At 50.5% G+C, this 12,266-nt stretch overlaps 2 protein-coding genes across 6 annotated transcripts in view; one reads left to right on the plus strand and one right to left on the minus strand.

Annotated features, from left to right (window-relative positions):
- GLYR1 (glyoxylate reductase 1 homolog) overlaps positions 1 to 3,458 on the minus strand; it is a 35,178-nt gene extending 31,720 nt beyond the window's left edge. For all 3 annotated transcript variants that reach the window (XM_062180633.1, XM_062180632.1, XM_062180631.1), the window contains exons 1-3: positions 3,358 to 3,458; positions 2,434 to 2,470; positions 1,425 to 1,504 (exon numbers count right to left, since the gene is read on the minus strand). In XM_062180633.1, coding sequence (XP_062036617.1) covers positions 1,425 to 1,504; positions 2,434 to 2,470; positions 3,358 to 3,395 — 155 coding nt within the window. In that variant the 5' untranslated portion in view covers positions 3,396 to 3,458. The remainder of the gene's footprint in view (positions 1 to 1,424; positions 1,505 to 2,433; positions 2,471 to 3,357) is intronic.
- A 682-nt stretch (positions 3,459 to 4,140) lies between these two features.
- UBN1 (ubinuclein 1) overlaps positions 4,141 to 12,266 on the plus strand; it is a 31,270-nt gene continuing 23,144 nt past the window's right edge. For all 3 annotated transcript variants that reach the window (XM_062180458.1, XM_062180460.1, XM_062180459.1), the window contains exons 1-4: positions 4,141 to 4,243; positions 6,263 to 6,547; positions 11,171 to 11,257; positions 11,998 to 12,093. In XM_062180458.1, the coding sequence (XP_062036442.1) occupies positions 6,302 to 6,547; positions 11,171 to 11,257; positions 11,998 to 12,093 (429 nt within the window). In that variant the 5' untranslated portion in view covers positions 4,141 to 4,243; positions 6,263 to 6,301. The remainder of the gene's footprint in view (positions 4,244 to 6,262; positions 6,548 to 11,170; positions 11,258 to 11,997; positions 12,094 to 12,266) is intronic.

The raw sequence follows: 12,266 nt of genomic DNA on the forward strand, positions 1-12,266 counted from the left end.
CTGTAACCTGGCCGAGCTGCCATTTCTGTTTCAGACTTGTGTAATTCTTCATTTAGCCAACCAAGTTTGGGCCAACCACACTGCCTCTGTTATGGCCAAGCACCAGCTACTCTCCCTTCCCACGACACCCAGCTTCGCAGCACGCTCACTGCCAGGAGCAGCCCTGCCTCATCCTTCTGCCCCGTCCAGAGCAGGATTCACGGTCTAGCGCTTCCACAGCCTTCCTGGACCTCACTCTCCTCTATGGACCGCTCCTGCTTCTAGAAACCCAAGATAATCTCCTGCATCACTCATTCTACATACAATTGTCTCTGAAATGTTTATCTTGTCACTTTCTGAGCTCCTGCAAGGTGAGGACTACAACACTCGGTTTTTTTTGGGCGTTCACATCTCTCAGGAATGCCACGCAGAGTGCGGATGCACAACCAACACCTGCGTTATGCACCAGGATGAACTTCCTTATGGAACCCAAGGCATTTCAAGGAGGCTCTGGCGGCTCTGCATTAGCTGACCCCCTTGAAACACTGCCACCATTAGGAGGGTGAGTTAGTTTGGGACAGAGTATTGAGGGCTGGGTTATTTGTAATGGGAAGGTAGACATGCTATGCAGGCACTAAACCAGCAAGCACGCTCTTTGAGTGAGGGAAGAACACTGTTTACAAAGGATCTTCGTGTGTAATATTATGTATTGCTCTCCAGGAATGAATATTTTAACCATCAGTATTAATTTATCAGAAAAGTCACGTTTTTCTCCAAATCTAAAGCTTATTTCCCCAATAAGCATTATGAATAGAAACACAACTACTTAAAAAAAGAATCACCATCTAGCTAGACCCAGGCCATCAACCTGATGGAGTGAGAAAACTCAACAAATCACGGAAACTCATTGACACGCTTCCCCTCACTGTGGCTTTGGGTCAGGCCTAGGGATCTCAAACTAATGGTTTTGGCTTCTTCAGCTTTAGCACACATCTGGTATGAGAGCCTCACTACTGCGATGCTAGAGCAAGTCATCTAGTTACACAAGAGGATTAAACAGTTACTTCTACTAACAAAGCTTTTTTACTATATACCTCATGAACGAACGGTAATGATATGTGGATACGAGAAGAGAGTCAACCATAGCTCTTATAAAAGAAACCGCCAATGGAGTTTGGTAAAGAAAGATGTGAGAAACTGTCTCAGTGTGCTGATCACATTTAGAAACTGATGAACCCTAGTTCTTACCTCATTGACATTGTTACTGGCCCCATGACAATTTCTGTGAGGTAAGAATAGCACCTTCTGTTAAGCCAGAGCGATGTGCTTTTCTTATATACCACAAGAAGACTGAACTAAGGATCCCTAGAACGTTTTCAAAGTCGCTCAGACGCAGGTAACACCCTAACAAAAGCAAAGTGAAACTCCTGGTGAACTTTACTCACTGATCTTCTGTTCCAAAAAACTTCACAAAGAAGCATTTCTTTCCACGTGGTTTCTTCAAGTCTTTGGGTGGATTAACAATCTGGAGGATAAGAGGGAAAAAAAGGTTTAAAGGAGACATAGCATCCCACTAGGCAGGATTTTTCCACAACTCTAAGATGGGAGGAAAAAAAGTGAAACAAAACACCAAAATAATATGTACAAAAATAACCCAGGTCCTAGTACTTATCCAAATCTGGGACTTTTCTACTGAGATACACGGAAATGTGCAAATAGTTTAGAAAATCTCAAATAACTAACAGGTTGTCCACTAGACAGTACCCCTTTGACTATGACTGCTGTTCTACTACATGGACACCCACCCTGACCCAACCTGCCTGCAATGTGACCCCTGTCCTCACTGGAGAAATGGACAGGCCAGTTCCTCAAAATAGTCCCTGTGCAGGCAGAGCCGAGACAGAGTATAATGAAAATAAACGACAACTGAGGCACAGGAAACACCATATTGCAAAGAATCTAAAGACATTTCCTGGGCTTCCAGCAAGAATATAAAAACAGAACATTTGGAAAGCTACGCCGGCTCACCTCATGCAAACCCTGGAATGCCAACTTCTGCAAAGACGCACTGGAGCAGCACATATGGTGGGGGGGGGGGGGGGAGGAATTTAAACTTAGTTGGGACAAAAATACTTTGGTTTTTCAATAGCCTACATTTAGATCTCTCTCTTCCTGGAGGATGTACTGATTCACTTTCTTCTTGTCTGATTTAAGCATAAAGCTACATTCAAACAAGAACTGATTTCTGAGGTTAAAAAAAACCCAAAACTTCACAAAACATCTCTGATTCAGAAAACGCAAGCTGCGGATGACGCGGTCTGTAATAACTGACACGTTGAGAGCGCTGTTCGAGTGGGCGCGGCTGACCCAGCGCTGGAGGCCGAGTGCCGGGTACCTTACATTCCCGAGGAAGACTCAACCCCGATGCCGTCTCTCACTGCTGCCAAGACTCACCTTCCCAGGCCAAGGAGGATACCGGCCGAGCTTCCCCCTAGAGAGAACAAACACACACGCACACACACACATTGCAGAACTTGCCCTGGGAAAGCCAGTCTAGCTCCCTCGACCCACTCGAGGCGCAGCTGGCACCCTCCGGCCGACCGACCGTCGCGAGTTCTGGCCGTGGCTTCCACCGCCGGGCCCGGGGCCCTCGGACGCCGAACGCAAACCCGCACACCGCGGTGCGTCCTCCCGCGGACCACAAAGCCGCCCGGACTCGCTCGTGACCGGGACGGGGGACGGTTTTCCTCCGCACACACAGACTTCCCCTCGCTAGGGCGGGCTGAAGTCACCAGGACACCCAGCCCGGACTCGGACAGACGGACCGGCAGCGTCCGCCCGGGTGGACGAGCGACCACGGCCGAGTCTGGGTTCGCGCGGACCACGAGAGCCGCCCGGGACGGCAGGGGCCCCGGCCAAGCCGCCGCCGCCGCCGCCAACGAGAAGTCCCCGCTCGGCTCCTTCGGCCGACAGCGCCGGCAGGTCGGGGTCGCCACCGCCGGCCAAGCCGCCCGCACAGGTCGGTTTTCAAAGCAACGCGGATTCTGACGGACCAGCCCCGAGAGGTGGCCCCCAGGACTCCCCAGCTCTGCCGCCTCAGCCAAGACCCTGCAACCCAGCGTCCCCATGCCGGGGCTGCTGGCGTCCCCCGCGGGCCGGCTTCGGGACTCAGAGCCCGGCCCTCCGCGGCCACCCTCGGCCTCGGTCCCCCGGGGCCAGACTGCCCCTTCCGCCCAGCGTCGCGCCAACAGCCTCCTCGTCCCCTCTGTCCGCGCCCCGGAGCGCGCGGAAAGGCAGCTCCAGGGTCGGCCGCTGACTCTGCACCCCAGCAGGCAGCTCCCCGGCGCATCTCGCCCGGCTCCGGCCGCCCGGACTCACCACACCAAGTCGCCGAGCCGCAGACTCACAGTCGCCATCTTACCACCCAACCACCGCCGACGCACGGGCCGCCGGGAACATCAGGTCGGCCCGGCACCGCCCATTGGAGTGGACCCCACCACGTGACGGGGGCCTGCTGTCATCGGCCACGCCGCTGCTCTGACGTCACCGCGCCCGCCGGCGCTCATTGGCCCGGCGAGCGGCACGTGACTGGGCGCCACGATCTCCGCGCGCCGGAGCCCGGAGACTCCCGGCTCCTTCCCCCTCCCTCCGGCTCGTGACAACGAAGAACCCGCGGTCTGAGGTGGCGGCGGCGGCGACGGTGCGGCCGGCCGAGCGCGGGAGGGAGCCGGCTTGGCGGCCCGCCCCGCCCCCGGGTGCTGGACTCGGCCCTCCTGCTCCCTCGGTGCTTCCGTTACGGCCGTTAGTCCGGCGCGGGCCCCGGGGCCGTTCGAGAGCCCGCGGCGCCGGCCGGCCCCGTCGCTGCTGCCGGGAGCTGCCTGACGGACTTCGGCGCGGCCTGGAAGCCAGAAGCCGGCCTCCTCCCGAGCCCGGGGCCGCGCGCCCGGCGGGCTGCCCCCGGCCGCAGCCCGGGAGGCCGCGCCGTCTCGGGGCCGGGGCGCCCGGCCGCCCGGCTCCTGCAGCGCGCTCCTCCGGACGGCGGGCGCCGCGAGTTGCCCCACGGCTGTTCTCAAGTTGCACGGAGTTGGCATTTCTCCGCTTCCCTCCGGGGGCCCCGCCATGGGCCGCGGGACTGGCCGGCCGGCCGCCCGGAGGCAGGGCTCGGGAGCCGGCCGCTAGCCGCGCCGCCGCCCGGGGTTGGCGGGCCGGCATGAGGACCTCCGCGAGGGGACGTCTGCGGCCCGCGTCGGCGCGGGGGACCCAGGTGCGTAGGGCGGCGGGGCCGGGCGGTCAGTCGGTCACTTTGTGAGAAGTTGCGGCGAGCGGAAGACGGACGCGGAGCGCGGTGCGGACGCCGTACAGCCGAACCCTGAGCTGGGCGGTGCGTGCCGCCGCGGAGCCGGGCGCCACGCGCGACTTCGGGGGCCCAGGCGGAGGCTCGGGACTCTCGGAGGGGGTCCGGCGCCGGAGTGGACTCGCAGCCGCCTTCCTCCGAGTGTGGCCGCCGGCGGGGCTCCCAGCGCACTGGCTTGTCTCGCATCCTGAATCTTCCTCGGAGACCGGTGTCCCTGAAAGGCCGTGGGTGAAGTTCAGGGACTGTCACTGCAGGGCGCTCGTGGCGAGTGTGTGTGCGCTAGCGCGCGCGCGCACGCGTGTGCACCGACCGGTCATTCTAAGCGTGTTGAAGATCGCGGGAAAGAGTAAGCCGCAGCACACGCCCATGATTCAAAACTTACTCACCACTTGAGGGGTTGGAGGCTATTTTAGCGGCTTGTTAAAGGATATGAATGCTTTAATTAGTATTATACCGGGCTCCACGGGCATTCCCAGAGGAGTCTGCTACATGGCAGCGTCTCCTGCCTGATCCCAGCCAATGCAATAAGACAGGAAACAAAAATGAGAAATGTGATTTTTTTCAGAAGAGGAAAGAGAATTTTCATTTCTGTGGGTAATGGGAGTGCATATTGTGGGGGAAAAAAAAGCTTTTAAAATAAGAATCCAGTAAAGGGACTAATTACTAAACCAGCATACACACTCAGATTTTGTTTCACCAATAACCGGTTTGAAAAACAATAGTTAAAAGGATGTATGAGTATTTACAACAATGGTATATATATACTAATTGCTAGAAATAAGCTGAGATACAAAGGCTAGCATTTTTTGAGCTAATTTGGTTAAGGTGAGGTGTTGTAAGAGCAGTGTGTGGAATACTGTGTTTAGAATGCTATTTAGTTCACTGAAGTATTTAAAAACAGTTGTTTTTAAGCCTTTTCTTGTTTGTTTACTAACCTAAGGCTATGCAAGCAGAGATACTTGATCTTTGACAATGGTTGGATTAAGGCACCAGATTAGCAGATTAGGTCCCCTTAAACAATTAACTTTGTTTACAAAGTTAAATTCCCTTAAGTATTTTAAACTGGATTTAAAGTTCTGCATCTTTGATTCTCTGGAGAACTTTAAACTTCTTAGGTGAATTCATTAACCAAATAGTAAATTCTTTCTAATGACTTAAGCAACTCTTGTAATTACAATAAATGTGTAAAGATGTCACATTCTTTTAAACCTGAAAGCATTTTAGAGCCTAATCACATTTTTTATGCATTTTAAATCAAAATTATAAGTCCAGTTTCATTCTTTTTCATTCTATAACACTGTGCCTTTGATTCGCTTACATGTTTCAAAATCAGGTTATCACAGTGATTGTAAAATTTAACCTAAAATCTAACCTGTAAGTGTTAATATACTTTATCTAGTACCGTTTCTGTATCTTCTCAGGCTTGCACAGCCACACAACAGGAGGTGGGTGTGTGGTCCTGGCAACCGAGAGACAGCTGGGAGGGAAGCAGGCTCCATTCCCTGTCTTGAACCTGAGCAGAGACAGGTGCTAACTGTAGCCAAGCATAAAGGGAGAGCCCATTTAAAAAAGAAAAAAAAAAAAAAAAAAAGAGAGAGAGATGAGAAAAGTGCCTATCAAAGACCACACAGAAGATGTGGTTGGAGAAGGGCCTTCTAGCCATAGAGAATAAGGGGGAGGCCTAAGGGGAGAACGCCTAACTGCAGTCTTTGATGCCAAATGACGAGATTTGGGGTGGTTTTCATGTTTGTGAAAACTTTAAGATGCATATTACTTAAGCAAAACAAAAAAGCATGGCAATTTTAAAAGTTCAACAATGGATTCTTGACAGTGAAGTTCTTTTCAGCTTAAATCTGTATAATTGAATAAGAAAGTGATGAGTTTTGTCATCAGAAAAGTTGACCTGGTAACTCTTTTGAACGTTAACAGAAACCATGCGGTGACACCTGCTGAGCCTTGGTGGTAGCCATGTCGGAGCCCCACAGGGTCCAGTTCACCTCACTGCCAGGCTCTCTGAATCCTGCCTTTTTAAAGAAGTCCCGGAAAGAGGAGGCTGGAACAGAGCAGCACCAGGACTCTGAGCCTGCTGCAGCTGCTGTTCGGATTACACTCACCCTCTTTGAACCAGATCACAAACGATGCCCGGAGTTCTTCTACCCAGAGCTGGTGAAGAATATACGAGGGAAGGTGAAAGGTCTTCAACCTGGAGACAAGGTACGGTCCACCGTAACCCGGAGCCACACTGTAGGCCTAAGCATGGGTGTCAGCGTGGGCCACCTGCTGCTGCTTTCTCAGGCCGTAGCGGAGAGCTGGATCGGAAGAGGAACAGCTGGGACTCAAACCAGTGCCCATATGGGATGTCAGCACTGCAGGCAGCGGCTTTACCTGCTACGCCACAGCACCGGCCCCTTATACACGTTTTGTACTTTATGGGCTTAGATAGTAACAGTGGGAGCTGGATGAAGAGCAATCTGAACCTCCTGTCAACCCTTGCGGTAGCCTAGGTTCTGAAGAAAAGGTAAACAGGGCCCCACACTCCACATCCTGGTCTCCAGAGTAGTGCTCAGTAAACTGGCTCATGCAGTGTCTGAGGGTAGAGTGAGGTCCTCTTGGTGAATACCTCAGTGCCCTGTGCCCAGTCAGTCCAGCTCACGTCTGTGCTGTTTAAGGGGAGTTCGTTTGATTAGAAAGATTCCCAAGTTTTCTTTGCTCATATGAACATGTGTTTCCTCAACTGAGATCAAGAATTGATTGCTTGATGGTAGCTAATGAGGCTGTACCAGAGGCCAACTTGTATATGAGGGCCAGTGTGCAGGGCAAGAGAAAATAATTTCAAATTCCTTCATAATCCTTTTGCTGAAGTAGGAATGCTACCCTCTTTCCTGGAGACAAAGAGTGTCAGGGTTTAGTTAATGTGCTTGTTTATAGGCTGAAACCAAATCAGTAGGTCAACAGAAATCAGAACTCCAGTGCTGTCTGATTATACCATTCTGGGGACTCCTGATGCATGGGGTGTACACAGAGAGCTTTGGATCAGGTGTCAGGGGGTTCACACCTGGATTTCAGGTTCAGAGCTCCTGAATGTTGTGGGCCTGCTACACAGTGATAAAAACAAAATAATCTGAGATGTTTGGACATTGATTGACTTGACATGTGTTTCTTACAATGTGAGGGCACTAAACTGTGTAAGGTGGGGAACAGGCTACACCAGCCTCAGCTTTGCAATCTGGTACATGTTTTAGTAGAGTTATACTAACACACGTAACATATGTTAGAATGTGATCATTGCTTCATTCTGGAACAGATACAGGCCATGGAGTCTTGGGCAGAGGAGAGCCTGTGTCTTGGGTGCTTGGGCAGAGCCTGTCCTATGTTTGGACAGAGCTGGACTTTCCTTTGGTCAGGAAAGACTAGTTCTTGAAAGACTGCTGTTTGCAAGGCTCTAACTAACACATGTTGATTCTAGTGCCACTCATTTTTTTTGTTTTTAGGATATATATTTATTTATTTGAAAGGCAGAGTTAGAATCTTCCATCTGCTGGTTCATTCCCCAAATGGCCTTAATGGCCAGGGCTGGACCAGGCCGGAGCCAGGAGCTTCCTCTCCCTCTCCCACGTGTGTACAGGGGCCCAAGGACTTGGACCATCCTCTTCTGCCTTTCCGGGTGCACTAGCAGGGAGCCAGATCGGAAGCGGAGCAGCCGGGACTGAAACCAGCGCCCAAATGGGATGCTGGTACCGCAGACAATATCTTAACCTGCTGCACCATAGCACCAGCCCCGCTGCTCACGATTTTAAAAAATGATTTTAACTGCTCTAGTTATATGTGATCAATGTACCAATACACAGGTATTTGAAAGATGACCCATTTGTGGTATATACATCATGTGACTGTATATTTCTGTTTTGTCCCTTTAAAATGTGTATCCCTGTAACTGATTCTTTTTTTTTTAATATTTATTTATTTCAAAGTCAGAGTTACACAGAGAGAGGAGAGGGAGAGGGAGAAAGAGAGAGAGAGAGAGATCTTCCATCCGATGGTTCATTCCCCAGTTGGCCGCAAAGGTTGGAGCTGCGCTGATCCAAAACCAGGAGCCTCTTCCGGATCTCCCACATGGGTGCAGGGGCCCAAGGATGTGGGCCATCTTCTACTGCTTTCCCAGGCCATAACAGAGAGCTGGATCGAAAGTGGAGCAGTGAGGTCTTGAACCGGTGCCCATATGGGATGCCAGCGCTTCAGGCCAGGGAGTTAACCTTCTGCACCACAGCGCTGGCCCCCTGTAACTGATCCTTTATGAATGGGTGGGATTTCAGTAGGCACAGTAGGGAAGGTGAGATAAGAGTTTTGTTTTCCCAGTCTTTAGTATTTTTGATCTACTCTGAAGTTTTTTAAAAATGCATTTTCCATAAATGTAAATTAAAAAAAAATTTTTGTTTGAAAGGCAGACAGAGGGGAAAAAAAAAGATACCTTCCATCTGCTGGTTCACCTCCAAATGCCCACAATAGCCAGGGTGGGCCAGGCCGAATCCAGAAGCTGAAGAACCCCATCTGGGTCTCCCCATGTAAGTGGCAGGGGTGTGAGTACTTGAGATAGCACTTGCTGCCTCCCAAGGTACACACAGGCAGGAAGCTGAACCAGAAGCAGAGCAGCCAGGACTTGAACCAAGTGTTCAAATATGGGAAGTGGGTGTCCCAAGCAGCCACTAAACTGCTGGGCCACATTCCCACCCCTACTCTGCAGTCTTCAAGTGTACTAGTTTAGGAGTCTCATAGTAAAACAGATATTTTCGTCTAGGAAGCTTAAGGCCCAACTCGGCAGTGAGTGGATGAGAAAAATGCAAAAATAAGCCTGTGGAGTAGAATAAACTTTGGAAGACAACATGAAAATATTTGGAGTGGTTTTAAGATTGAGAGGACTGGGCCGGCGCTGTGGTGCAGCAGGTTAAAGCCCTGGTCTGAAGCGCTGGCATCCCTCATGGGTGCCAGTTTGAGTCCCAGCTGCACCACTTCCAGTCCAGCTCTCTGCTGTGGCCTGGGAAAGCAGTAGAAGATGGCCCAAGTCCTTGGGCCACTGCACCTGCATGGGAGACCCGGGAAGAAGCTCCTGGCTTCGGATTGGCACAGCTCCGGCTGTTGTGGCCATCTGGGGAGTGAACCAGTGGATGGAAGACCTCTCTGTCTTTACCTCTCTTTGTTAACACGGTCTTTCAAATAAATACATCTTTAAAAAAATATTGAGAGGACAAGAGATAAAAGACCTTTGACAATGGGCTTTCAGGGGCATTCCAGGGGCTGAAGTGTGTGAAGCTGCCACCTGTGACCCCAGCATCCCCTATGGGCACTGTTCATATCCTGGCTGCGATGCTTCTGCTCCAGCTCCCTGCTAATGTGCCTGGGAAAGCAGCAGAAGATGGCCCAAGTTACTGGGCCCCTGTACCCACGTGGGAGACATGGATGGAGTTTCAGGCTCCTTGCTTTGTCTTGGCCCAGTGCCAGTCATAGTAGCCATTGGGAAGTGAACCAGTGGATGGAAGATCTCTCTGTTTTTTTTTCCTCTCTCTTTCTCTTTCTCTCTGTCTTTGAGTGAATAAATAAATCTTTGTGGGGGTGGAAGGAAGATGGACTTCGAGAGGTAGGGAATGCTGTGAACCTGGATTTGAAGTTGGTCAGACTGAGGAGCGCGGACTCCACAGTTTCTCTAAGCAGCAAAGCAGAGCGACTCAGAAACGAGTACTACATTCAGTGACTTCTTAACCTTTTTGATCTGTTGACTATTTTGGAAGTCTGGTGAAGCCTTTGCATCCCTTCTTAGAATGTTTTTAAGTACATAAAATAAATTTTAGAGCTACAGAGGAACTTAATGATATGGAACACAGTTCTGTGGAGATTGAGCATAGCCTGTGTACAGGCCTTTGCTGGTATTGGGAACCTATAGCTCCTAGCACTGTGGGGGCTGTCTGTGGGCATTTCATTAAGTGTTTCTTTTTTTTTTTTAAGATTTTATTTATTTGAGAGGTAGAGTTATAGAAAGAGGGAGAATGAGGGAGAGAGAAGGGTCTTTCATCTGCTGGTTCACTCCTCAAATGGTTGCAATAACTGGAGCTGGGCCTATCTGAAGCTAGGAGCCAGGAGCTTTTTACGGGTCTCCTGTGCAGGTGCAGGGGCCTAAGCACTTGGGCCATCTTCTACTACTTTCCCAGGCCATAGCAGAGAGCTGGATAAGAAGGAGAGCAACCAGGACACAAACTGGCACCCATATGGGGTGCTGGTGCTGCAGGTGGAGGCTTAGCCTATCATGCCAAAGTGCTGGCCCCTCATCAAGGTTTGTTGAATTATATTAATGAAATTTTACATTGTTCAACAGTGATGATAAACACTAGAGATATGATAGCATGTATTCTACCTCATCTTTCATTTCTTTCTTTCTTTCTTTGTTCTTTTTTTTTTTTGACAGGCAGAGTGGACAGTGATAGAGAGAAAGGTCTTCCTTTGCCGTTGGTTCACCCTCCAATGGCCGCTGCGGCTGGCGCATCGCGCTGATCCGAAGGCAGGAGCCAGGTGCTTATCCTGGTCTCCCATGTGGGTGCAGGGCCCAAGCACTTGGGCCATCCTCCACTGCACTCCCGGGCCACAGCGGAGTGCTGGCCTGGAAGAGGGGCAACCGGGACAGAATCCGGTGCCCGGACCAGGACTAGAATCCGGTGTGCCGGCACCGCAGACGGAGGATTAGCCTATTGAGCCGCAGCGCCGGCCTCATCTTTCATTTCTAGCCATTCTATGAATAGAATTGTGGGAATTTTTTGTGACTCATCTTTTTGTGGAATAATCTCTTTACAGAAGAAAGATCTTTCAGATCCTTTCAATGATGAAGAAAAGGAAAGGCACAAAGTGGAAGCCCTTGCCCGGAAATTTGAAGAAAAATATGTAAGATTTTTCTCTTGAGCAACAAAACAACTTCAATGAGTAGACGAGGTTTCTAGATATTTCCGTATTTCTTTGGTGGATCATCATGTGATCACTGATCTGTAAATGAGTATAGAGCTTGGATTGAGCAGATTGCAATTACTAAACAGATATGTTAAGGTACAGAAATGCATGTGGTGGGAGCAAGTGTGGTGCTCAGTGGGCGAATGAAAGAGAGGGGCCTGCTACCTGCCGTAGAGGAAATGTTGGGTATGAAGCATGAGCCTATAGCTCATTCTTGTCTTAGGCCATTTTATGCAGCTATAAATATGTCCAGTTTTGGAGTTTTGTTTTTATTTGAAAGGTAGAACTACAGAGGGAGTGGGAGGGAGAGAGAGAGAAATGCTCGCAGCAGCCAGGCCTGGGCCAGGCCAGAGCTAGGATCCAGGAACTCGATTTGGGTCTCCCGCATGGGTGGCAGGGACCCAGCTACTTAAACTACCATCTGCTGCCTCCCAGGGTGCATTAGCAGGAAGCTGGATCAGAAACAGGGGCGGGGCCTGATCCCAGACTCTGACATGGGATGCAGGTAGCTTAACCATGGTGCTGCAATGTCTGCCCATGTCCCGTTTTAAAAGATCTTCAGGGAAGAAGGTTTTGGGGTGCATGTGAGGGGTTGTTCTGGTGCTTTAACCTTTAATCACCAGCTGAAGTTCAAGGCAACAATTCTGTGTGTGTATTCTTTTGCTTTTAAATTTTAGGGTGGAAAGAAACGTAGAAAAGACCGAATACAGGACTTGATTGATATGGGGTATGGTTATGATGAATCCGATTCCTTCATCGATAACTCTGAGGCGGTAAGTAGTTGATGAAATGCGGTATCAGCACCACCATACCTTAACTTCTACTGGTGGTAGCCAGGAAGTTGGGAGCAGTCAGAGCAGGTGTGCTCTCTTCTTAGCACAAGGCAGAAGCAGCTCTGATGAACAGAGGAAGCACCTCTTTGATCCTGACCTTAGTTCCTTCATCT

This window comes from Lepus europaeus, chromosome 21 (assembly GCF_033115175.1).
Source record: "Lepus europaeus isolate LE1 chromosome 21, mLepTim1.pri, whole genome shotgun sequence".
Lineage (NCBI taxonomy): Eukaryota > Metazoa > Chordata > Mammalia > Lagomorpha > Leporidae > Lepus > Lepus europaeus.